This window comes from Heloderma suspectum, chromosome 7 (genome assembly GCF_057233095.1).
Source record: "Heloderma suspectum isolate Gila_16-S chromosome 7, 16-S_ref, whole genome shotgun sequence".
NCBI classification, from domain to species: Eukaryota; Metazoa; Chordata; class Lepidosauria; order Squamata; family Helodermatidae; genus Heloderma; species Heloderma suspectum.
Window position 1 is genome coordinate 68,526,229 of NC_139464.1, and position 27,229 is coordinate 68,553,457.

The following is a 27,229-nucleotide window of genomic DNA, read 5'->3' on the forward strand; positions in this document are numbered from 1 at the left end:
TTGACTTGGGGCCAATCTAAACAGAAACGCTTTGTGAAGCGATTTGGGCAAAATCCACATTTTCACAGAATCAAATTAGCTCTTTCTACAGTACACGCGGTGCTGTATTCCGCCACTTTTGAAGCGTATACAGGAACTGAAGACGCATTAGCTGGGGTGGGGTGGGCGAGTCCCGCCGCAAGTAGAAATGAATGTCAGCAGTTGTGTAGGTGTGGGGCAGCCAGTGAGCGGAGGCTTGCTCCCCCTCCCTCATGTGTTCAACGAAGTGTAATGCTTACAAGTAATCTACTTGTAAGCGAGTGTAAGGACTTGCTTACAAGTAGATGTTCATGACAAACCCTTTATACCTCGCATACACACACACATTTATGAGGCAAGCAGGCAGCCGCTGCCACCCAGAGACTGAGCAGAATTAGTGGGAGTGCAAGAGGGGCTGAGAGCAGAGAGCACAGAGCTGGCGAGGAAGTAAAGCCACTAGCATGTTGTCTTTGATGTATATTAAGTGCTCAATCAACAGGCTTCACACACACACACACATACACGAGCTCAGTGTAGTGCTTCTGAGTACATGTTCGTGAAAATCATCTGCCCTGGCATCCACCCTTTCTTAGCTGTGTGCAGCTTTGAATCTACAGGCATGCGCCTTTTCTCAGCTGTGCTTCTCCTGCATAGCTGCAGTTTTAAAACAGCAGGGCTGGTTCCCCCACCTCCACTCCCAAACTCAACTATTTAAAATGAGAGGCAGAGATGTGGAACTGAAGGCAACTAGTTACTTCCGGGTAGACGTGTTTACCTCCCTGGTCTCTCCATGCCCCCGCCCCATACTACTTTCCTTTCCACCAGTCAGCGCTGCTTCCACCAACGTGCACCGAAGCCAGCTGGAGTCACACAGACACTGAAGCTGCTGTGACAGGAAAATCCGACACAAAATGAGTTTGAAAAAAAAACCGGATTTATGGCAAGAAATGCCAGGCTAGCCACAGAAAGCAGTGGGCATCATCTGACATGGTTGATTTGGGGGTGGAGTAGAACCAGAGTAAAAGCCCCATGGGCCCTTGAACAAGAGATGGGCCCTTGAACAAGAGATCAGTTGACTGGATTTGATTTAATTAAGGTTGCACTGTGTGTGCGTGCGTGTGCGTGTGTGTGTGTGTGAGAGGGAGAGAGAGAGAGAGGGAGGGAATTCTCAAGATGCAATAAGAAATATGGGACATAAGCCTCACCTTTTAAACAATTGTTCCCAGTTCCAGCTCCTGTTCAGGAACTGCATGCAGACAATGCATACAGCAGTCACTCACTGATCATAACCTGGCATAGTGCTGCTGGTGTGGCTGAACGATATGATATCCTACTCCTGACTGAGCAAGGCATCCTTCTGAGAAACAAATCAGAACTGGCTACTGCTAAACAGCTCAAATTTGAAGATTTAACACCAGGCAAGAAGTATAAAATACAAATGTTGACAGTCAGCGGTGGTCTTTTCAGCAGGCGGGCAGAAACTGAAGGCCGAACAGGTAATTCCAACATTTTTATTAGGGTATAGTAGGGATGTTGGAGAATTTCTCCACATGCGTTGGCATTCGGCCCCCCAAAATTGGTTGAGAAACGGTCCGCCACACCCCCCCGGAATGGGACTTACCTTTGTTGAATGTCCCTGGCGCTGGCGGCTCCCAGCGGCGGTGTGACGGCCACCGCCGCCATTTCCAAGGTGAAAAAAAACAACAACAACAAACGTGATAGGCTACGTAAAGATTTACGTAGCCTATCATGGCTAGATTTTAAAAAAACACCGTGATAGGCTACGTAAATCCTTACGTAGCCTATCATGGCTGACTTTGGGGGGGGGAAGCGCGTACGCAAATGGCGGCACCCATGGGCGCCGCCATTTGCGTTCCTTATTTGGGCACGTGTAGTCTACGTAAACATTTACGTAGACTACGGCGAAAATAAGGGCAACACAAATAGCGTTGCCCTTATTTTCGCCGTAGTCTATGTAATCTTTACGTAGACTACAGCGACCAAATAAGGAACGGGAATGGCGGCTCCCTATGGGGGCCGCCATTAGCCGTACACGCTTTTTTCTTCTTTTTTTTTTAAAGTCACCCGTGATAGGCTACGTGACGATTTACGTAGCCTATCACGGCTGACTTTGCAAATCTAGCCGTGATAGGCTACGTTAATCGTCACGTAGCCTATCACGAGGGCGTTTTTTTTTTCTTTTATTGGAATGGCGGCGGCGGCAGCCGGTCGAAAGACCGGCTGCTGCTCCCGCCCCGACGAAGACCCGACGAACCGCCAGCCGGACCATCCGCCGGGAGGGACATTCGGGAAAGGTAAGTCCCGTCCCGGGGGGGGGGTGCGGAGAATTTCTCCCCGAAACTTCTTCAGGGGGCCGAACATGTTGGCGCTCGGCCCCCCGAAGTTTCGAGGAGAAATTCTCCGCCATCCCTAGATAGGCTACGTAAGGATTTACGTAGCCTATCACGGCTGACTGCAGGGATGCAAACGGCAGCGGCTACGGCCGCCACCATTTGCATCCCAGCAGATGACGAGGTTTCGTGGCTGGAGGGACAAGGCGCCTCCCCCCCGGCCAGAATTTCGGCCGGAGGGACCAGGCGCCTCCCCCCCGCCAAGAATTTCGGGGGGAGGAACGGAGCGCCTCCCCCCCACCGCAAAGCAAGCTGCGGGACCAGGTAAGGGACTTTCGTCCATCCCTAGGGTATAGAGAATACCTGTGCCAGTAAGCACAGAATATACCAGAAGACCTGCTCAATTTTTAATTAGGAAGTGTATAATGAATATTTGTATTTTACTTTTATGGATGAAAACTATTGTTTTAAACTAATTTTCTAGCTAAACCAGCATATTTAAAACATGCCTTTTAACTCCCGAAATCATTCCTCCCATGAGCCTTTGTTAGGCTTAGAAGACTAGCCTAGAGTTGTGCAGATATCTGCAAACTGTGTTGTCCTCGTTCAGTCAAAACATTCAATTGAAATTAATGAGAACTTTGAGTAGAAGATGGAGACAAGTAATTGGGAGAGTACTTCTGGAATAACAGATTTGGGCCATTACCACAGGGATGCTTAAATCAGCATTTACTTTTCCCATATTTACAACTTAAATATATAAAAGCTGCATTGGCAAGAATGTACACTCAGTTTGAAAAATGACCTGGTTCTATTTTGCCTTACATCATTAAAAAAAATTATCCCAGGTTAAAGGGCATTCTTGGAATCAGTTTGCATGTAATCCTAAGGCACCCTGGGTTCTTCTAGGGTTATGTGTGGGTTGTTTCATCCTCATATAACCCACGCCACCCAAGTTCACACAATACAATAAGCCACGGGGCACGACCACCACGGCTTGCATATTCAAAATGGTGTGCAGCACTGACCAAGAAGTCCCATGGGATAATTAACTCCCAGCTTAGCATTACATGTGAATCTGCCCATTGTCATATATAGGCTAACATTAGCTGGAGCAAATGTGTGTTGAAATTGGGGAAACAAAACTTTTTTTTTTAATTTTGCGAATACATACATGATTAAAGAGCATATTGTATTAGCTAAGTGTTCTTTTAGTGTTTGTAAGCCACCTTGATTTTAGTTCAGAGAAAGGCAGGATGAATATTACATAAATAAATATAAATGAGTATGTTCACTTGATTCCAGGAATGTGCCCCAAACTATGCATGTTTGTATTTAGTGACTGCAAACACTGAATGAGAGAACAGTGGTATTTATTCCAGGTTAATCAGTATAGAAGGAATGAAACTGGGCACCTAACATATGTAACCATAGTTTCTGAGACTGTGAAATTCTGCTGCCCATTTCTTACTGCTTGCCATACTACAGAGGGTGCAATTTCTTCTCTGATTTCAGCTCCAGCAGCTGTCACTGATCTGAAGGTCACAGACAGAACCACTGGACGCCTGTCATTTAGCTGGACCGCTTCTCAGGGAGAGCTGGACAAATATGATATCTTCCTTTATAATCCAAACAAGTCTCTTCAAGACAGAATTTCGGGGGACCGGAATTTCAAGCAGTATTCTTTCCAGAACTTGGTGCAAGGCAGGTTGTACAAAATGGTGATTGTTACCTATAGTGGCAAGCTTACTAATGAATCATCCATCTTTGGGAGAACAGGTAAGAGAATCTAATAGGCTAATCCATCAGCAGTGAGCTGTGCTTTAAAAACATCAATAGGCTAGTTTAATTGTGAAACGCTATTACTTGTAGAGTTGCTAGTAAATAAAAACCAGACTGTTCTCCCTAACTGATATAAGGGTTCTCAGACAGTGGCTCTGCTCACATATCATGATAAACTGTGATTTAGTGAGATGTGAATGAGCCTAGCCTACTCATAGGGTTGTACAGTCCTCTTCCCTTCTCCTTCTTCTGTGCACCTGGGAGGAGGAATTTGGAGGGTTTTGTTTCTGGTTTTGATTAACCAAAGCTTCCTTGGTGGTACAAACAAGGGACTGTGGTTAATCTTAACTATAGTTAGTTTAAACTAGCCAACTTCATAAACCATGAAGTTGGCTTGTTTGAAACTAATCATAGTTAAAATTAACCACAGTTTGCCAAGTTCAGACAACACAGCCAGCTACAGTTAATCAAAAGCAGAAGTGAACATTTCTGAACTCTTCCTCGCAACTACGTTGGAGGAGGAAAGGGGAAGGGGTGCACATAAGCCCATAGGAAGGCTAGGCTTATTTACATCTTGCTAAACCATAGTTTAGCATGGCATCCGAATCTAGCCATGGTTATAATGAGCTCCAAGATGTAGTTTTTAAGTCTGAGCCTGTTCAAGGCAACAAATGAAAGATCTGGCTGAGGGCTATATAAATTCAACAAGCACACGGGTTTGATGTACAGATCTGGAATCTAGTGTCAGGTGCAAATGTTGGCATGCGGAAAAGCTTAGCTTTAATTTTAACAGGAACATATTTTTTTATTTCTTATAGCTCTTTGAAAGAGCTTGAAAGTATTTGGGCACTCTATGTGAATTTATAAAGCTAAATGGAGGACTAGGCAGCAAGTTGAGTGGTAAGAATGTTTGGTTCAACCCTGTTCAGCCCTTGGTCTCTCTTCCATGGCCATTATTATCTGTTTCATCCACTGGCATTTTAGGGTGCACTCTTGTTGAGATAGACGTCAGCCTCCAAACTTGGAGGCTGATGCCTATCCTATGCAGGGCAGACAGAACACAGAGGGGATCCTCTCCTCTGTGCTCCAGCCACCCTGCATTTGTGATGCCCATTTGGGGGGAAGGGGCCTGGAGACCCAATAGGAACCTGTGTACAGCAGCTTCCACAGTCTCCTCCCCCAGGACAGCCCCCTTTTCACCCTCTCTGTGCTCCATTTACAAGTGCAGAGGTAATGGCATGGAAAGAACCGCACTGGCTATGAGGGGGATCAGGTGGGGACTATGGTTTCTGGAAACTGAAATCGGGCAACCTCAGTTCCCAGAGACCAAAAAATCCTATGGCTATCTAGACAGTATCTAGTGGCCATAGGACTGCTCTCCATTATGGCAGAAGTACCATCTCTGTTTAGCCATTCCGTAAATAAGGTGGACACAAAACAGGTGTATTGAAATTCTACCCTCTTACAGACTAGAAGAATTAAACTTGGCACATGTAATAATTGGCTGAAGAAGGTAGCAATGAGGAGAACCTAAAACCCCAGAATTGTTCATTTTGCTTAGGGAACAAGTGGCTGTCCAAATTTCAGGAAACTTATTCTTTTTTTTAATCAATTTTCAACAGAGGGTTGGATTTCAAGGAATATGAAAGAAGATTTTGGCTTTTTCCAAAATTAAGGGTTCCTCTTTCCCATAATTTTGGGAAAATATTTTAATGAGTTTTCATCAACGTTCATATTGAGCAGGGCCCAATACTAAACATGTATGGTAAGTTCTTGGATTTTCCAAAACTGGTTGTGCTTCATTCTTAAATATCTCAAAAGTTAAAAAAAAAAACAACTCCATAGGATAAAAGAAAGATAGAATAATCAGAGAAATGAGACAGGGCCATCATGCAAACACAAAATGTAAGAATACCACTGACCCCCTAGGAACGTAATACTCAAGATCCAAACCTGAAAATGCATTTCCATTTCCTTCCATTAAGGGAAATGTTCCATGTGCAAGAAGATTTCTGGTTCTGCTTCCTGCTTATAAAGTAGAATAAGGAAGCCTCTGTGCTTTGGAGTTGTTGGAACACAGTCGGGATGAAACTAGATGTGATGCCATCCATGCAATTTAGCAATTGCATGAATGACTTTTTAAAAGTAAACTGCAAGCATGCCCTCCTCCCCAGTCCAAATCAAGACCCTGGCATGGAGGCTTTGGGGAACTTTAACCCTTTGTCTCCCTCTGTGGTCCTGGTCTGGGTTGAGCTCCCTGCATCTGCTTTTCGCATTGGTGGGAAAAAGCCCATTCCCATTCAGTTCAATGGGAGTTCCCCCCACCCCATGTAAATCATAGAATAGTAGGGTTGGAAAGGGCCTACAAGGCCATCAGAAACATGCCTGCATAGGACCCCAGATACAGATTGGGACTGAAGTGGGGACAAAGAGTTAAAGCCCCCCTATCATGTCCCCGTTGATTTGGATTAGGATTCTAGTATGCACCTGCAATTTACTTTTAAAAAGCCATTCAGACAATTACTACTTAAGAATGTAAGAAGAGCTATGCTGGATCAGACCAAGGGTCCATCTAGTTCAGCATTCTGTTCACACAGTGACCAACCAGCTGTCGACCAGGAAACCACAAGCAGGACACAAGTGTAGAAACACCCTCCCTCCCATGTTCCCCAGCAACTGATGTGCATAGGCATACTACCTCTGGCACTGGAGGTAGTGCATAGCTCTCAAGCCTAGTAGCCATTGATAGACTTCTCCTTCAGGATTTTGTCTAACCCCCTTTTAAAGCCATCCAAAATTTCCTTTTATCTGTCCTGAATCCCTCACCCATCAGCTTCATGGGATGACCTTGGGTTCTAGCGTTAAGTGAGAGGTAGAAAAAAGTCTCCCTATCCATATTCTCCACACCATGCATAATTTTGTACACTTCTATCATGTCTCTCTCGTCTTCTTTTTTCAAAGCTAAACCATCCCAGCTGTTGTAACCTTCCCTCATAGGGGAGAGGCTTCAGTCCCTTCATAGAATCTTAGAATAGTAGGGTTGGATGGTAGTAGGGTTGGACTCTATAAGACCATAGAGTCCAACCCCCTGCTCAATGCAGGAAATGGATCATTTTAGTTGCCCTTTTCTGCACTTTTTCCAGCTCTCCAATATATGTTTTTAGGTACACAGTATCTTTTTTTTTTTTTTGTACACAGTATTCTAAGTGTGGTCACACCATAGATTTGTATAAGGGCAGTATGATAATTGGCAGTTTTATTCTCACTACCTTTTCTGATTATGCCTTAACATGGAGTTTGCCTTTTTTTTTACAGCAGCTGCACACTGGGTAATTGCATGAACACCCTGTCTACTTTATCCCTTAGTAATTTAGGACATTTCATATGTCTCAGAGTTGCTTTATGTTAGCCTAATATAATTTGAAGATTCTCACAACTAAAATGATAAATACATGTTGTAAAAACAAAGGAAGAAGGAAATTAGGGGTAGTTGGCTATATTCACTGCTAAATTTTTCTGAAGAAAATTCTGATATACATGCAATAAAATTATGTTTGTTTATTATCTAGAGATGGATCTTGCCAGTTAAACAATGAGTGTGAAACTAAGTTCATAATTTTCAGAGTCAGAATTACATTTTTAATTAAAATATTTCCTGTCACATTCAGTTATTTGAGAACTTAGAAAATAGTGTTTTTTTCTTTGCCAATTTCTATTTTGCCATCGTATGGCTATCAGAATTGATCACATTTTTCACCAACCCTAACAAATTATCTAGGATGCTTAATGACCCTCCACTGTCTCTTTTCTAGTCCCAGCTCCAGTTAGCGGTCTCAAAGGTTCTAATAAAAACATGACCGAGAGTTTGTGGTTCACCTGGAACACAGCATCAGGAGATGTTGATTATTATGAACTGAATCTTTATAACCCAAACGGCACACAGAAAGAAGCACAGCAAGGGAAGGACTTGACAGAATGGCATTTCCAGGGCTTAATCCCTGGCAGAAAATATACCCTTGTTGTAGTTACCTATAGTGGTGACCTAACCAATACTGCAAGTACTGAGGGAAGAACAGGTAAAGAACTCCAGTTTCTTTTCTTTATTATTGTCATATACTAATTGCTTCTGGTATGCTGTGCTGCAAGAGCTTTGCTAATGAGTGATTTAGAGCATGTTCCTAACCATGTTTACTCAGAAGTAAGTCCCATTGTGTTCAATGGAGCTTACTCCTAAGTAAGCATGTATAGGATTGCAGCATCAAAGTCACAGGAATCTTTGGATGAGTTTTTATGATTTTAACAAGAATATAAATCAGGGCCTTGCTAGCTTTTTTTAGACTCCTGTATCCCTGCAGCCATAAAGAAATAAGAAGACTGCTCCCACAGTCTTGTTTTAACAGTGCAGTGGTATACGTGTCTACTCAGAAGTATGTTCCATTGAGTTCACTGGGGCTTATACATTCTGCAATTCCACACAATTGCAGCAAAAGCTCAGGAATTATTATGAAGTATGGAATTCAGCATGCTGAGAACCTGAGCTTTAAAAAAGCAATCCAGTAGTCCATGGATAGGGCTGAAAGTTCATGGGTGAAATCTTTGAACTTGGGACCAAACCAGATTCATGAGTGCATCTTCCAAAGTCGTTTTCTTTGCTTAAAACGTACGTGTGTGTGTGTGTGTGTGCGTGCGTGCGTGCGTGCACGCGCATGCATGAATTGGATTGGGGTCATATAGAACTGGGGGGAAGGGGAAGGCTTAACCTTTTCCTTTACATCATTTCACGGATTCACCCTGCCCAGTTCTGAGATCACCTGTGCTCCTGGTGCTATGCAAGTTGTTCAGCTAGCGGGCCTGAGAGACAGGGCTTTTTCAGTGGTGGCAGCACAACTCTGGAACACTCTTCCAACTTAGTTGCATCAGGCTCCCTCTCTAAACTCCTTTTGACAAAAATGGAAAACATTCCTTTCTTGACAGGCTTTTAATATTTGACTGATTAATTCTGATTAATTCTGTCTTGGTTTAGTCTTAGTCTTAGCTGTATATTGTATCCCATACTGCCGCTTTTACACTCAATGATACCTTAATTGTATTTTATGATTGCATTTTATGTGCATTTTATTGTAAGCCACAATGAGTATAGAAGAGTGGGATATAAATAATAAATTTTAAATTACCGTCCTGAGTATATGTAGCTGCCTTATACCGAGTACCCTTGGTCCATCTAGCTGAGTAGTGTCTACATGGATTTGTAATGGCTATCCAAGGTTCCAGACACAGGTGTTTCCCAGCCTTACCTGGAGATGCTGGGGACTGAACCAAAGGACATGATTTAAATTGGAGAAATGGCATAGTGCCAGGGCCTTAATTGCAACCCCCCCCCCCCCGACGCACACTCACAGTGGCTGCTTTTAATCAAATGAACAGACATCAGGATTCCAATCATGGATGTCTTTGGTCATGTCTAATTTGACTATCCAGGAAGTGGCTGAAAAAGATTCCAGTTGTGTGGAAGGGGGTTTGGCATCAGTGCCCTGCAGTTGGCCCCTACCTATGACCAGCTAATGCGGGGTAAATGACAAAAATAAGCAAATATATAAAACATGGCTTAATTTGCATAACCAATGCAAGTCACAAATGTTAGCTTTTTTAATGTAAAATTTGGATTTCCTTAATGCATATTTGGTGATGGGGGCAGCACAGTGTACAGTACACACAACCCTCTTGATGTTCCATGTCCCACTAGTGGAAAACAGGAATCTTCTGGGAAGGTCTCCACTAGGACTATAAGTAGATGATTTTAAAAATTTGAAGAGAGTCTCTAGTCAGATGATTGGGTGAACAAAGACATGGGTCCTGAGCAAAATAGAATTCTTTTAGTGGGCTTCCTTCATACATAGTGCTAGGATTACTGCATTAAATGTATTATGTATTCAAGTGTAATACGATTCTTTATTTTCCCATTTTTTGCTTTTTCTCCAGTGCCAATCCCACCAAATACTGTGTCATTTGCTGATGTCACAAACACCTCCTTGTCCATCACATGGTTGGGTCCTCCAGACTGGACAGATTATGACGACTTTGAGCTGCAGTGGACTCCAAGAGATACCCTCATAGTCTTCAATCCTTACCTTAGTAGCAAATTAAAAGGACGCATTGTGTATAGCCTCCACCCAGGGAGACTATATCACTTCAGTGTCAGAAGTGTTAGTGGCATCATTCAGAAGACTTACAGTAAATCACTTTCTGGAACTGTGAGGACAAGTAAGACCCAGTAGACTTTTAAGGGACCTGGATCAGGTCATTGTTTGAAAGGTTTGGAAGACATTAACCCAGAGTACTTTAGCTAAGTATTTATGTGTTAGTTGATCCATACTTAGTTGCACAGGGGATTTAGGTCTTCCCTGTTTCAGATTTCTGTAGTACCGTCATTTGATGAGCTCCAGTGGCTGCATTGCAACAGTGTTCATGGACAATAGTAGAATTGCCTAACCTATTCCTTCATTTGTTCATTCACTCAAATTGTTACTAGGGCTACAGCATTTCTACAGTTTTAATCAATTCCAGTCATATGCACACTTACCTGGAAGCTTATTTCGAAGTAAAGATGCACAGGATTGTGCAAGATTTCTTTAATCAGGTTATAATCCTGTTTATTACATTTATAACCCACCTTTCTTCCATGGATTGCAGGCAGCATAGATGGGGTTCCCAAGCTGTCTCCCAATCCAGGCATTAAGAAGACCCAGAACTGCTTAGCTTCAGCAAGGTTGCTGCCTCCATGCGGTTTCAGACTATGCCCTTGGACATGGTTGCTATCCTGTCCCTTCAGCAACACCTCCACCGCCCAAGCCTACAGTCTTGACTCTTGATGCCTGTAGGAGGGTGGAGAATGAGTGAAGCGGCACTGCCTTTGTTGAGAGCTGCCAGAGAGCTCAAAAGGCCACTCCTCCGGTTTTGATGCAACTGCTGCAGGCTGGGCAGAGACAGCTGAACCTGAGGCAGTTTTGCGAGTGTGTTATGATCAACGAGTGGATCTGGTGGGGTATCGAGACACAGGGGTGAATGTTGCTATAGCTGACAGGAAGTACATGGAAGAAGATCAGCTGTGGGAAAGGCAGACTCCCCCTGAGACTTCTTATAACTCCCCAAGTCTTGAGGCCCTTCGTGCTCGAGTGAAAATGGAATATGGGGGCTGGATGGGAATGCTGGATGTGTTTATCTGTGAAGGGACTACATGTGAAAGTGTCACCATGGGAAATGACTTAGCGTTCAAGCTTGCCCAGATGAAAGACAGTACTCACGGGCAGGCTGTTGAGCTGCTGGAAGGAGCAGGAAGGAGGAGGGAGAAGGAGTGTCCCCCCCCAAGGGAGTGGGGCTGCTCCTCAAATGTTGTTGGCTGTGTGGGAAAGCATGGAGCAAGAAGTTGAGACCTTGCTAGGGGCAGGGCAGGAGTCAAGGACTGAGGAGGAAAGGGAGACGCTTTCCATAGAGACTGTGCTCAGCCCAGCTCCTAATACCGTTCAAGCCTCTGAGTCAATGTTGCAGAAGTGCAAAGATGACATGGCGTGGGGCAACACGACTGTGCCCCCTGCCCCCCCGTGCATCCCATCAGGGCACTTGGGACTTCTGATCAAGGATGTTCCTTATGGGACAGTAGGGCAAAGTGGACTTTGCAGAGACAGTTAGTGCCCCAGGTCCTTCGAGAGCAGGCTTGTTGTTTAGCCCAAGAAGTTGCTGGGGGTGGGCAATTAGGCATTAATGAGATTCAGTGCCAGATGGCCCAAGATTCTCTTTGGCCCCCAGCGGTTGTAGCTGGAGAAAACTTCTGCAAGTTCTGTGATGTGTACCAGGACATGGGTTTTATCTGTGATCCTTCGAGGGCATTCCTCCTCACCCCCTCCTTCTGGTTAAGGTTCCTTCGGAGCAGATAGACGCTGACCTGTTGGGTTCTTTTCTAGCCCCTATGACAACGAGGGAAAGACTTGCCCCTCTGTTCTATATTACTGCAATGATGCTGGCTACAGCCTTCCTTTTTGTTTGTCCCCACCTGGGAATGCCCCAGGTTAGTGTTTTAAACTGGGGGCCCAGGTTTGTTTTGGGGCTGCTGTCAAAAGGGTGGTGGTGGAAACCTTCTGCATTGTCCCCTCTTATTTTTTTGATTGTTGGGTTAGTGGCATGGCTTAGTCAGATTTTGGGAAAGGTAATTCAAGATCGCCAGGTTACCTGTTGAAGGGGATCCAGCCCTGCAGTTTCTGCCTTTTGCTGATGAAGATGTGCCTCTAGGGAGCTCGAGTTTCTTCCCCCATTCAATAGATGCTGGGGAGGGACCTTTGGGACCCGTTAGATCTGTTAAGGGCTGATGTTGTTTTTTTCCTCCTCATTGGTATCACTTGCCAGCTATGGGAGTCAGTTAAGGGCCATTACGTTGTGCCCTTTCCCGGGCCTAGGCGAACCTCCTTGGTTCAGCATTCTGTCCTGATCGGAAACCTTATGCTTTTCTGACTTTGACCCTGTAAAGCTCCATTTTGTTGCTGGTTAGAGCAAAAGATTTATAATATAGCTATTATAAAGGGAGAGTTTTAGTCATAAATTGGTTTTTATTTCTTCCCCTTAGGTTGGTTAAAGAAATAAAGAATTTTTACTATAATAAGAACAGGATGATTTTAATTTGTGTGTCCATGAAAAACTGTAATGCTAGAGATATGTGTCATGCATTCTACATGTTTTTCATTTTATTTTTGTTTTATTGTTTTTAATTGTTTTAAGTTTGGGGTTGAGCTTATTATTTAGATGAAGATGGAAAATCTGGGGTGTGCACCCCGAGGTTTCATCTTCCCAAATGGGAGGGTGTCAAGAATGACAGCCTGGTTTCTATCAGGAGATTAGGCTGTGTTGTCCCGTCTAACTTAACCACCTGGGATTGTATGTTATTTAGAGGCTCCTCAGCCCTTTGGTCAAGGCCAGGCACAGTCCTTGTTAATTGGGAAATGCTAACAGCTGGACTTGGTTGGGACTTCTAGCCTTTTGGAGGCAAGGGTGGTCCACCCAGGGGCTGAGGCAGTGATTGGCTAAAGGAAAATCTGCCCTGGTTTTCCAGGGCTGGGCTTTAAAAGAGGGCTGAGGTAGAGGTATGGGGTCTCCCTTCATCCTGGTGGTTCTGGACCTGCTGATGGCTGGTTGCTATCCTATACCTAACATACTTAGGTATGTTAAAGATAGGCCAGGTAGCCTTATTATTTTGCTTGGGTGTGTGTTCATAAGGCTCTCTGTGCATGTTTAAGTAATTTGGCTTTGTACCCTTTTGTCCAGTTTGCTACTTCCAATCCTTCCCTTTCCCTCTTTCCCTTTATTTTTACCTTAATAAATCTTTATCCAACCTTTAGTTGGTGCAATTTCACTGCATAACCTCAGTGCTAATTTCAGTGCCTCTTGGTCTAGGAGGGGGGACTGGAAGACCAGGTTTGGCCAGTCCTATTTTGGTAGGAGAGCTGGGATCAGTTCCAGAGCAGCCCTACCTTGCAGGAAGGTTGAGGCTGATTCCAGTGGATCATTCACAGTTGCCATCTAATTAACTGTAGAAGGATGAAGTACATTACTATTCTGAAATGCCCTTCCCTATTTTAATTTTAGCTCTAGTACTCGGAGATTATAAAGGAAGCACAAAATATATACAGCACATTCTTTATTCTGCTTTTGCTTTTCTTCCAAGGACCAGACAAGATACAAAGTTTGCACTGCCGGCCACAGAATTCTACATCCATTGCATGTTCCTGGGTCCCTCCTGACTCGGACTTTGATGGATATAGCATTGAGTGCAAGAAAATGGATACCGAAGAGATTGGATTCTCCAGAAGAATAGAGAGAGAGAGATCTGTGTTTAACATCATGATGCTTGTGCCCCACACAAGATATTTGGTGTCCATCAAAGTGCAGTCAGCTGACATGACCAGTGAGGTGGTAGAAGACAACACCATCACTATGATAGATCGTAAGTCTTTTTTTGTATGTACAGATACTGTACAATGGAGAGCAAAATGGGGGTGGGGCAGGAAAGCTTCCAATGTGTGATACAAGACTTTGATATGAATGACATGTGGCCAGAATGTGGAACAACTGCTTTGTGGCATTCAGTGTGTGTTGTAATAATTTATATTAGTTTTCAAAGCACTGAGTGTATTTTTTAAAAATTGCTAAACGTGCTGGCTTGACTCATACTTTGAGAGTCACAGTCAGGTTTTATATTCTAACATGTCAACAAAATGAAATCATCTATTGCCCTTCCATTTGCAAACTGTTCATTTTACCTTCTTTGAGTGGTTTGTGTGTGCGTCTCCATTGTTGCCTAGCTGTAACCCACCAAACAAGACTGCTGAAGGCAGCTTCCTTCCTACTGTCATGAAGCAGGAGATCTAACTTCTCTTGAGCCACTTTCACTTCTCTTTTGTTTATTGTAACTGGATATTAAGAAGAATCATAGTTTCTCTGATCCTGCCTTTGTGCAATCATGTCTCCTTCAGGAGGACAAATGGAGAAAATGTCAGAGCAGCAAGTGACTGCAATTAGTTTATAGTTTATGCAATTAGAAAATGTCAGAGCAGCAAAAACAAAGAACCTTGTAGCACTATAAAGAATAACACACTTACTATGGGATAAGCTTCTGTGGACTAGAGTCCACTTCATCACATGTATGAAGTGAGTTTTTTTATCTCTACCTGACAAGTGAGGAGAGCACTTCATGCATCTGATAAAATGGACTCTAGTCCATGAAAGCTTATGCCCTAATAAATGTGTTTGTCTTTCCTTAAAGTTGCCACAAGACCCTTGGTTGCTTTTGTCATTAGTTTAGCTACTCACTGTGGGCCTTGGGACAGTCGCTACCTCTTACAATAGAGTTGTGAGGATAAAAATGGGGGAGGACCATGTACTAGAGATGGGGGAGAAATATGTTCCGTTTGCATTTTAATGCAAACTTATCTAATTTCACACCTTCGAAACACTGTATGAACCTAAACTCAGTTATCCTTTGAAATGCACACTTCTCTGAAATTTGCAATGATGTTCTCCTCAATCAAAGAAATATATACAAAAATGTATATATTAGGGGAAATGTTGTTCAAAATGCATTATATTAGAAAAATTGCTTGCGAAAACGTTATATTAGGCAGAAACACATACAAAGCTGCATACATTATGAGAATGTGCACCCAAATGGTTATGAATTTTCATGCAAACTTTAAAAGAAATTCTCAAAGTTCAAGACAATTTGATTCAGCACAGTTAAATTTGAGCTAGAGAGGCTTGAGGATTTCAGTTGGTCTGCATTTTGAAGAGAACTGACCTTCAGGATTAATGCACGGACTGGATCCCAGTTGTGTTTTGGATTTTGCACTTCTCTAAATTTTGAAATACAATTCTTAGCTCAAAAAATGTACCAAAATGTGTATTTTAGGAAAAAAATATGTTTAGATAGGGCCGATCTACACTTACGGATTTTTTCACTTCCAATGAGGTTTCACCGCCCGTCTTACACACTACGCAGTACCCGCCTCGAATTGGAACTGGAATTTCCCGCTTCTGTGCTCCCGCTTTCAATACCCTGATATCCTGGTATTTCCCTTTAATGTGCTCTGATTTTCCACCTTCACTACCATATCTGGTTGTAGTCCCCTCCCCCGCCTGTCCATATACAGCGGTGTTTGTATTTCCCTCCTGTCCAGTCACAATTCTTGACAGCCCCATGTCGTCTTCTGGCTACTGATCACATAGCTTCCTCAGCACTCAGTGTTTCCTCAGCCAGAAGCAAAGGGCTGGATGTGCACGCACTTGTTTGATCTCGGAAGCTAAGCAGAGTCGGCCCCAGTCAGTAGTTGGATGGGCAACCGCCTGGGAATCAGGCTTCCTGCATTGAGCAGGGGGTTGTTCTATCCCTTCAAATGAGACTAAGTTTTACCCCCTCTGACACCCCGCTTTGGTGTTTTTTTTTAATTAAGGCATTATCTTTGAAGAATCGTGGCTTCTCCGCGATTTTTTTTTTTCTAATTCAGGCATGATCTTCGAAGATTCGAAGAATTGAAGCTTCAACTCTTTGAAGATTCAAAAATTCAAAGATCATGCCCGAATTGGGGGGGGGGGGAATTGCTGAGAAGCCACGATTCTTTGAAGAAAACGCCTTAATTTAAAAAAAAAATCCAAAGTGGGGAATAGGAGGGGGTAAAACTTAGTCTCATTTGTAGGGATAGAATAACCCCCTGCTCAGTGCAGGAAGCCTGATTCCCAGGCGGTCGCCCATCCCACTACTAACTGGGGCCGATCCTGCTTATCTTCCGAGATCAGACAAGCGCGCACACATCTAGTCCTTTGCTTGTGGCTGAGAAAACATTGAGTGCTGAGGAAGCTATGCAATTAGTAGCTGGAAGACGACATGGGGCCGTCGAGAGCTGTGAGCATGGTGGGTGTAGAATCAGCGGAAACAGAAAGAGTTTCTGATCCTCCAATGTAGAGACTCCATCTTTAAGAGCAGGGAAATAGCACAGTGCTCGAGTGTGAACCGAGCTCGCGCATTCGATGAAGCACCGCAACAGGGAAAATGGGTGAGTGTGGATAATCACGTTTTAATGCGAGAGCATTTAACCCAACAGGACACTGAATTCATTGCGATGGCGGGCACAATGTAGATTGGCCCATAGTTGTATTAGAAATATGCTGAGAGTGCAATCCTATGGGGATAGGTGGCTGCTTCTGAATTCAGAGGCAACCACCTGTCTAATGCAGGGCAGGAGCAGCGCAGAGGGGATCTTCCCCTCTGCGCTTCAGCCGCCCTGCATTTGCAGCTAAACAGCCGATTTTGGCTGTCTAGCCGCGGGAAGTCGGAGTGTGGGGGACGGAAGCCAGATGATGCATAGGAAGCATTAGAAAGGCACTTCCGCCCGCCCTGGCCTGCCCCCAGGAATGCCCCATTTTTGCTGTTCCGCACTGCTCTTATGAGCACGGAGCACGGGGCCGATCCACACTGCCGACAAAGCAGCGTGGGAGGGGGTGGAGGTCAGTTCCCGAGAACCAATCTATCCTATGGCCATCTAGCCACTGACTGCCAGCCATAGGATTTCTCCCTCCTTCTGTGATAAAAATACATTCAAAATATGTATTTACATACATATTTAAATACAATTTTCATGCGGTTTTTAAAATAAAATCCCAGTCTAATGAGGAAATGGGACTAAATGGACGTATGAATAAACACATGCAAAAGTGTCATGGAATGGAAATAGACTGCTCTGTCCATCCCTAGTTTGAGCTGCCTGTCATGTATTGACAAAATAGAGGCAATGACTTTTTTTTTTTACTCTACTGTTGCTCTCATGTAGGCCCTCCACCACCACCTGCACATATTCGAGTCAACAAAAAAGATGTCATCATTACCAAATCTTCCATCCACTTCACTTTCAATTGCAGCTGGTTCAGTGATACCAATGGAGCTGTGAAATACTTTACTGTGGTTGTGAGAGAGGCTGATGGTAAGTTTTGATGGGTATACAAGATAGCCTGCATTAACACTTTTCTTATTGCCCCCTCACAACTGATTTATCATCGTAACATTCCATTATGACTTTCTGGGTGATCGCAATATAACGATGGACGAAGTACATTAATTCAAACAAGAAAGAATCAGTAATCAACCCACAAGCCTGGAATTTGGTCCCCATTAGCCTTATTCTTATAAATGTACCATATTTAACTTCTGCTTTTTCTTTTTTGTTTCTTTTTACTTTCCAAATAACCCTTTCTAGGCAGCGAAGGACTGAAGCCAGAACAACATCACCCTTTACCTTCTTACTTGGAATACAAACACAACCACTCAATCCAAATCTATCAAACAGATTATTTTGCAAGTAAATGCACTGAAAGCCTTGACAGCTTTCCAAAGAACTTTGATATTAAGCTTGGAGGAGAGATGGAAGATCTGGGAGGAAAGTGTGATCCAAATCAGCAGAAATATTGTGATGGACCACTAAGACCCAGCACTGCCTATAGGTCAGATTTATTGTAGTAATCATGCCACAAAAATGTGGCATGTTATTTGCAACTATGCTTTCTGGAAGCACTTGAACTATTGTAGATTAATAGCCTCTGTTGCATGAAGTTATCTCTGCTTTACAATGCCATTTATAATAACTTTGCCTTGCTCTGTCTCATAGATAATGTCAAAACAGCTCCTTCACCCATGTCTGTGAATGCTGCAGTTCATTATATACAGAACTCTGTGATGTGAGAAGGTCTCTATTAGTTTCACATAGATGAGTGAACTTGCTAATTCCTCCGTGGAAAAACTTTAAGTTCCTAATCATCATCAGTATGAGATGGTCCTGAACTACTAAAATGCCAACATACATAGGATGGATACTTCTGGTATTGGGGACAAAATATACTAGACCAGGGATGGGCTGAAGGTAGATGAGGATCTACTGATAGAACTTCGGATGATTTGCAGTAGATCAGCAAGAGTTGCTGACTCCCAACATTTTAACAAAAACAACAACAAAATGCTCACCCACCCTCGAAATTAGGTTGCTGAAAAGAGAAAGAAGCCAGTAATGGATTAATGCGTGAAAGGACTGAAATCAGTTCTGTTCCTGAAAATAAATTCTTAGACTTGTTCAAAGACACCCTGTACCTTAATTATTAAGTACACAGAAGCAACCGCCCCACCCCATCCTCCAGTGCTATCATTTTGCATCTTACTGTATTGGTGGCTCTTGAGGTTCTATTAAAAAAAAAGATCTGTGAATCCTGACATCTGCCCTCCCGTGCCCTAGACTGTTTTGATAGTCCAAAAATCCTGAGCCAGTTATTTTTCTATTCCCTTCCCTGTCCTTACTTTCAGAGAAGAAATCTCAGGCTGGTATGAGTCTCAGGCATGCATCCTATCAGGGAGATGGTAATGAGTAAACTAGACTATATTATATTTATGTGATCATGTTATCTTCCTGTCAACTGGCTCAGCCATCCCCCCCTTTTGGTTGTTAACACTAGGAACCCTTTGCCTGGAAGCACCCCCAGTCTCATAAAGACATTACAAGTCAGATAGTTCTGGTCACATTCTAATTTATATACATGTAAATGAACAGTATTTTCTTTCTTCATTTTCTGATTAAATGTGGGTACCAAACACTGGGCTTCTAACCAGGACTACTCGTCAATATGAGGCTGCTGAAAAATCTTGTACAGCCCAGCGTTCAGGCATACTGTGCCAACAAATAAGTACTTAGGATGAATGTACCAACCCCTCTGCCAATACATATTAATTGTGATGCAGAATTTTAGAATCAGAGTGCCAGTTTTTGGAAGGGTGGGCTGTTTTTCTAAATATAGTATATAGCCAACTTGGACTAAGAATGGACAATGATAAAGCAAAATAGGCAACAAACGCTGCTGGGTAATAGACTGACCTACCATGCTGGGTTTCTTTCATTTCTTAACTGTGCTTCATTCTCAGCTCTGTAAGTTGGCCAGCATGATTTCCCCTCTCCTACAGATCATTGTAAAACTTTGACATAATGCATTTGCTCTGGCTATGTTCAAAGCCTTTTTTGAGCTTGCTTGCATGAATATCCCATATAATGAGCAGGGAGCATACCTGGAACTATACATGGAATATGGATTGGGAAATTCTAATTGTGAACATTTATTTTGTAAAAAAAATGCATTCATTCACATAAAGAGCAGCTGTGTCTAGTTTGATCTACATATTCAAAAAACAAAAGCCCAGCTTTTGCATCATGATTAGCTAACTATTTGAAGAAATACGTGCAGCGGGGGCGGGGGGGGGGCATTATTTAAGGGCAAGGTTTCCTAAGGGAAAAAAACACTTTTTCTTGAGGTGTGAAAAATCAGAAGCATCCTAGGCTCTTGGATTCCTTTCTTTCATATCTTACTAAGGGCCAACCTGCATATGACTCCCAGTCTCTTTTTCTTGACTTAAAAGCTACCATTGGGCTATGGTGCTGGGGAAGGGTGCTTAACCCTTTCTCCCACACCCTGATTTAAATTACGAACACACAGACACTAAAGCTGGTATTAGCTGCAGAAAGGAGGGAGGGAGGCACTATATAGGTGCTGTATTCCCCCTCCTGCCACACACACGCACACACTACAACTAATAACAGCATTAGAGGGTGGGGTAATTTAAATTGGGGAAAATGCACAATGGGAAGACTTAAAAAAAACAACAACACCTCCCTCAGTACCCTCACCTTGATCCAGTTTGGGCACCCTACAACTGCTTTTAAGTAAAGTAAAAGATATTGGGAGATCCAGTTACGGATCTTCTGTGTCATGTATAGTTTGGGCAAAAGCAACCCCTGGAAATATTTAAAAAGTGCCTTGACTGTTGTGACACTTTAAAGCTGAAAGTGTGGGATGGAAATTGCAATTCTAAAAGTAAAGTGAAAGCATAGTAGTGACAGGCCAGAAGCCTGTATTTACATCATTTGTTACTTTGTATAGCCTTTAGTACTTAACATAGTAGTAAGTTCGATAATAACTTTGGCACTTCCATCCATTTAGGACAATGCTTATAAATTATAACTTCCTAGAAGGTCTAATACAGACTTTTTTCCCCCTCCCAGGATTAGTATTCGGGCTTTCACGCAACTCTGTAGAGAAGACCTGAAGGAACACCCTGAGCCCCTGTTCTCTGATACCTATTTCTCTTCGCCAATCACTACCGAGTCAGGTTAGTTTTCCCTCCTTAGCTATGAGGCATTTGGGCAGGGGGTGGGGTGTATCTGAAACAAGAGCTTTGGTTGAAGACAAATGGCAGCAGGAAGAGTTTTGTAGAGCTCCAGCAGTAACTTGGCCGGGTTGTTTTCACCAAATCCATCTAGGCAGAAAGTGAATGCCCCTTTTATTTAATGCGAACCTAGCAAACATGGTTCATGCCTTCTTCATTTGGAGGCTAGACTATTACAATATGCTTGGTGACAAGAGGTCTTTAATGACTCTCTGGAGAGCATCTGCTGGTGTGAAGAATGTGGCATCCTGCAGCCCATGAGAGATGGGTCATCAGAAGAACATTGTACCATGGTTTAAATTCAGCTACAGGTGATTGGAACTCAGCTAAAATCAGTTTTCAATGCTTTGGTTCAACAACAGAACATTTTATTCATTTAAACATTTATAACCTGCTTTTCTTTATAAAATTAACTCAAAGTGGCTTAGAAAAACAACCATAAAATAAGCTGATTAATAGGGCTCCAAAGCAGTTCAGAATAGCCCCAACGTGGTCTGAAGCTAAGTGAGTTGCCCCCTAAGTGCCTTGGTGTACTTCGGAGATTCAGAGCTATTCTGAAGCCATTCTGAAGCCCAGACAGCCTGTCTCTAAAATGTATCACCTTGAGAAACCCCAGGGAGGGGGCGAGGAGGAAGAGGGAGGGGGGAAAGAGAGAGGACAAAGATGGAGGAGGGAAATGGTGAGCCTTAGTGAACAGCAACTCTAGTTGCCAGATTAGGGTTGAACTTAACCCAGCAGTCTCCAATCGGTTACAGTGGTGGTGGTGGGGGGGGATGCTGTATATAACATTCCCTTGTATATAACAGCAAACAATCAGTCTGCTTTCGTTTCACTGTGAGAGAGAATTGGTTAGAAAGTTTGTCAGGGAGAGAGTTGGCTAGCTAGATCTGTGTGGTGTGTGTGTTCTACTGCAGCTTCACTTGTTCTTCTTCCTTCCCACCCAGCCCTTCTCAATTCAACTATTCCAATTAGTCTTCCCTTTCTTTATTCTCTACTGGATTCTTTATTTATTAAATAAAACCCAACATTTAAAATGTACTTTGATTTACTTGCCTTGTTCTTGGGGTTCCCCCCCCCCTTCTCAATTCCTCTATTCCTTCCCTTCCCATTTCAACTTTTATCTTTCTAAAAAAAATACAAAAAACACACCTTTTTCTCTTCTGTTGGGCATTATAGTATACTCCCATCCCCCACTTAGCTTGTAGGTAGTTTTTTTTTCTATATCTCCTTTTTTTTTGCTCGTGTGTGCTGTTTGTGTGTGTGCAATGCACTACACACAGGTCCATACACTATAGTGGGCAAAGCACTACACATTTATTATACATTTTATACAATATATAATATATGGTGGGCAAAGCACTACACAGTTTGTTTGTTTGTTTAATTTATTAATCGCCCATCTGGCTGGTCACCCAGCCACTCTGGGTGATGTACAACAAAAGAACAATTTAAAACAATAAAATACTACATTAAAAACATCATATTTCTAAAAATACCCTAACCCACCCCAAATGCCTGCCTGAACAACCATGTTTTTAATGCGTGGTGGAAGCTCATTAAAGAGGGGTCATGGCGGAGTTCCCTAGGGAGGGAGTTCCACAGAGTGGGGGACACCACAGTGAAGGCCCTCTCCCTTGTCCCCACCAGTCTAGCTGTCCTGGCTGATGGGACAGAGAGAAGGCCATCCGAGGCTGATCTTGTTGAGTGGCCTGTCTGGTGTTGCTGGAGGCGCTCCTTGAGGTAGGCTGGGCTGGAACCATATAGGGTTTTTAAGGTCAAAACCAACACCTTGAATTTGGCCCGGAAAACAACTGGTAACCAGTGCAACTCCTTCAGCACTGGAGTGATGTGATCTTGCCGGCGGCTGCCTTTAATCAGGTGAGCCACCACGTTCTGTACCAGCTGCAGCTTCCGAACCATCTTCAAGGGTAACTCCACATAGAGCACATTACAGTAGTCTAGACGAGAAGAGACCAGGGCATGTACTAATGATGGGAGCAGATGGTCGGGAAGCTTGGGGCACAGCCGCTGTATCAGAGGGAGTTGGTACAGCACTGTCCGGCTCACAGCTGATACCTGAGCCTCCATGGACAGCTGGGAGTCTAAAATGACCCCCAGGCTGCAGACCTGGTCTTTCAACGGTAGCCATACCCCATTCAACACCAGGTCAACATCCCCCAGCCTCCTCTTGTCTCCCACCAAAAGTACCTCAGTCTTGTCAGGGTTCAGCTTCAGCTTATTCCTCCCCATCCAGACATTCATCGTCTCCAGACATTTGGACAGGGATTCTACGGCCAACCTTGGTGAAGATATAAACAAGAGGTAGAGCTGCGTGTCATCCACGCCACATATTGATGACACTGCACCCCAAACCTCCTGATGATAGCCTCCAGCGGCTTCACATAGATGTTAAACAGCTTCGGAGAGAGGATGGAACCCTGTGGCACCCCACAAGTGAGCAACCATGGGTCTGAAACCTCCTCTCCCAGTGGTACCCTCTGGTACCTGATGGAGAGGAAGGACCGGAACCACCACAATATGGTGTCTCCAATGCCCAACCCCTCCTGGCTGTCCAGGAGGATACCATGGTCAACGGTATCAAAAGCCGCTGAGAGGTCAAGGAGAACAAGGAAGGAGCATTTGCCCCTATCCAGAGCCCTCCTCATATCATCCACCTAGGTGACCAAGGCCGTTTCTGTCCCATGCCCAGGCCTGAAGCCCAACTGAAATGGATCTAGATAATCAGCTTCTTCCAAGTGTGCCTTCAACTGCATCACCACCACCTGCTCAATCACCTTGCCCAAAGATGGCAGACTCGAGACTAGGCGAACGTTGTTCAGAACTTGGGGATCCAAGGAAGGCTTCTTTAAGAGTGGTCTTATCACTGCCTCCTTGAGAGCTGATGGCATCACTCCCTCCTCAAGGGAGGCATTCACCACCGCCCTGATCCCCTCACCCAGTCTTTCTCTGCAGCCCATAATGAGCCAAGATGGGCAAAGATCAAGTAAGCAGGTGGTCGGCCTTACAGATGAAAGCACCTTGTCCACTTCATCAGGAGGAAGAAGCTGGAACCGATCCCACAAAACCGGTTTGCCATAGACCGCCTCTTGCTCACTAACTGTATCCACAGCACATGCAGTTTGTGTACTGTGGTGCAAAGGAAGCCCAATATGAGGCATTTAAGGGGTCTTGGCAGGAGCGGAGGTAGGTAAGGTGCTGGTGGGACCAGCAGCACCAGTAACCAGGCTGGCTCACCCCCAGTCCGGGTAGTATGTCTTAATCTAGGGCAGACCTGTTTTCCCACGTAATGTGTATTCCATTCAACCAAAGAGAGCCTGAGGTCATCCATTGTGAAGCTGAATAGGAAAATATTAGGGGAGAGGGATTATTTTGCACTTCAAAAAAACCGACACCAAAGATTAGACATAGTGACCTCCTCCTAATCACCTCTTAAATGCCTAACTTCTCTGATTCTCCCTCTATGACCTTTGGTTTGAGTTTCTGGGAACAGCACATTTTATCTGTGCCTAGTACAAAAACTATGGGGCCAAACTGTCTGAAGTTTGGCAGGTTTAGTCACCTGCATTGGGGCTGCCAGTTGCCCAGATTCCACGCACTTCTGTGGAACCAGTAATTTGATAGCTCTTTGATTTGAGAGTTTTTGTTGAAAGAAGCAGATTTTACCTGTGCCTAGCACAAAAACTACTAGGCCAAACTCTCTGAAATTTGGCAGGTGGGATCACCTCCATGAGGGCTGCCAGGTCCTTAAGTTTCATGTATTTGTCATAAAAATGGAAAAGGTTATGGCCATTTCTGTTTTCCAATGCAAGTCAGTGGGAAAACATAAAATCCGAATCTCACTTCAGATCCGAATCCGAAGTAAATCGGATCAGGCCCGAATTGGTCTGAAGCAAAGCGGGGCCAATTCAGAAGGTCCGAATTGGCATCCAAAGTGAATTGGGGGGGCTGTGCACAGCCCTACTGATTAAGCACCTTTAAGAGATGGGATAATTTCTGTACTTGAGTTAAGTGTTTATTTTTTGGACATGTGTACCTATTAGTAATTCTTTAATAAAATTGTTTATTTAGTTAACAATTGAATTTTTTATTAGGTTATTTAATCAATGAATGGGTATATGAAATTAAGGAAATTGGCCAGACTGATATTCGGTGAATTCAGACTAATTTTTGAAATTGATTAACTACATATCTTAGACCAGTGGTCCCCAACCTTTTTGGACCTGTGGGCACAATTGGGAATTTGAGACCATGCTGTGGGCACCACCACAAAATGCCTAATTAGTGGGTCGCCACTGTGGTGTCTACCTGTGATATCTTCTTAGGCTGCATCTTATTCAGCAAAAATTTTGTTTCGTGTCAATTGGGTACTGCAACATCTCTTTAATAAGGGATTGTCTAATTTGGCTAATTGTTGGTGGCGCAATAGAGCTATTGTTTCTTTTAAACATATGTTTTGGCAATGTCCAGTAGTTGCTTCTTTTGGGGAGGAGGTCATTAGACAGATAAATTTTGTATTCGAACAGTCTTTAATAATCACGATTGTACACGTTCTTAAATTATTTACCTGCTAACAAATGGTTGGCATAAATGGATTCTCTGCAGCCTTTTGACAGCTAAAAGACTGATAATACAACACTGGAAGGATAGACACTCACCTCCTATAATGCAATGGATAGAGGACCTTACAACGCTATCAATTTTGAATGGGAGGCATGTAGATGCCACCTTCAAATGGATACTTATTTGGATCTTTGTATCATTGCTAGAATGTTGTATGCATTTCATACAAATCTATGTATGTATATTAAAATAATGGAAAAAATAAAAAGTAATAAAAAAGGGTACCCATACCCATTTGTGGGCACCAAGTTGGGGATTCGTGTCTTAGACTTTTAAGAGTGTGATCCTATGCATGTTTAGACAGAAAAAAAGTCCTATAGTTCACTTCATTTCCCAGCCAGCCATGGGAATGCATAGGATTGCATCCTAAAATGATTAATTTTTAAGTTAAAGATGGAAATAAGTTAACTGGAACCGACTTTGGTTTTTATAACAGGAAAAGACATTTGAATAGAAGGATAATGGGCTGAATAATCCTATCCTTGGAGTGGAGGGAATTCTTTGGTGGAGCAATCACCACATACAAAGCCCTGCCGACTTACCAGGGCAGGAGGGAGGCTGAATTTTTCATTTTCCCTTCCATTGTCTCCAATAGGAAGGAAATAACTATGTCATTTCAGGCCAGTTATGTGGGTGAGTCAGGGGAACAAGGGGACTTTGGATCCTGTGGATCCATGGCTGCCCCTAATTTGCACCAGAACCCAGTGGAGGGATCCTGGTGGTGGAGGTGACTTTTGCCGATTTCCCCCTCCCCCTACATCGCCCAGCACCACCTTCCACACTGTTCCAGATGGTTAGGAGATCCTTGGAACAGTGTGGAAAGCGGTGCAGGGGTGGGGGGCTGTAGGCAGAGGGAGAAATTAGCAGAAGTCAATTCCCCACTCCACCCACAGGAACAAAGTCTGGACCCAGTCCTATGGCAGAACCCTTGATAGTATTAAATTATTTTGGTTTTTTTTATCTGGATATACAATTAAATTGGCTAAATGAGCATGGATTGGTTGAAACATGACTCAAGTACTGAAAGATTGCTTTGTTTCAAAAATGTTCAGTTCCACAGAAAAACACTCCCAATTTGATATAGAGGAGTTTGGTTGCAGCAAAACATAAATGAAATATCAAGATATAATCACTCTAAGATATAAAACGAAGTTCAGAAATAGTTAGAATGTTGCTTTACGTTAGGTTCAACGTGGCTAGGGCGAGTGGCTGCAGTGGTAATTAATTGATCACCTTAAAATATTATTTTTATTTGAATTTGCCAGTTGACCTTTAACAGTAGAAGCATCCATTCTTAGCACTTGGCAGACAAAGATGATTCATTTTATCTGGTTAAAAAGATTTCCAAGAGTGGCAGTGAAATACTTTTTCCAAAAAGAAAAAGAGGGCTTGGAGTTCCAGATATAATGAATTACTATTATGCAGCAAGAGTCACTTCAATTTATGATTGGTATACCAGTGACAAAACAGTTCCAAACAGCACAGCAAAAATAGAAAAGTAATCTGCTGGACTTATTTTTGTTTCAAAGAAGGAGTACAGAACAAGATTCCGATATGTTATCAGCAATTAAGATATCCCTAGTTATTCGGTACAAATGTAAATCACTTCTGAGTCCAGGTTTATCACTGTTAACATCAGAATCTGCCC

The 27,229-nt window shown here is 43.3% G+C and overlaps 1 protein-coding gene across 2 annotated transcripts in view; it reads left to right on the plus strand.

Moving 5' to 3' along the window:
* PTPRB (protein tyrosine phosphatase receptor type B) overlaps positions 1-27,229 on the plus strand; it is a 106,310-nt gene that overhangs the window by 55,796 nt on the left and 23,285 nt on the right. For both annotated transcript variants that reach the window (XM_084810494.1, XM_084810495.1), the window contains 8 exons: positions 1,245-1,514; positions 3,885-4,148; positions 7,964-8,227; positions 10,131-10,412; positions 13,861-14,139; positions 17,516-17,665; positions 17,939-18,182; positions 20,777-20,883. In XM_084810494.1, coding sequence (XP_084666620.1) covers positions 1,245-1,514; positions 3,885-4,148; positions 7,964-8,227; positions 10,131-10,412; positions 13,861-14,139; positions 17,516-17,665; positions 17,939-18,182; positions 20,777-20,883 — 1,860 coding nt within the window. The remainder of the gene's footprint in view (positions 1-1,244; positions 1,515-3,884; positions 4,149-7,963; positions 8,228-10,130; positions 10,413-13,860; positions 14,140-17,515; positions 17,666-17,938; positions 18,183-20,776; positions 20,884-27,229) is intronic.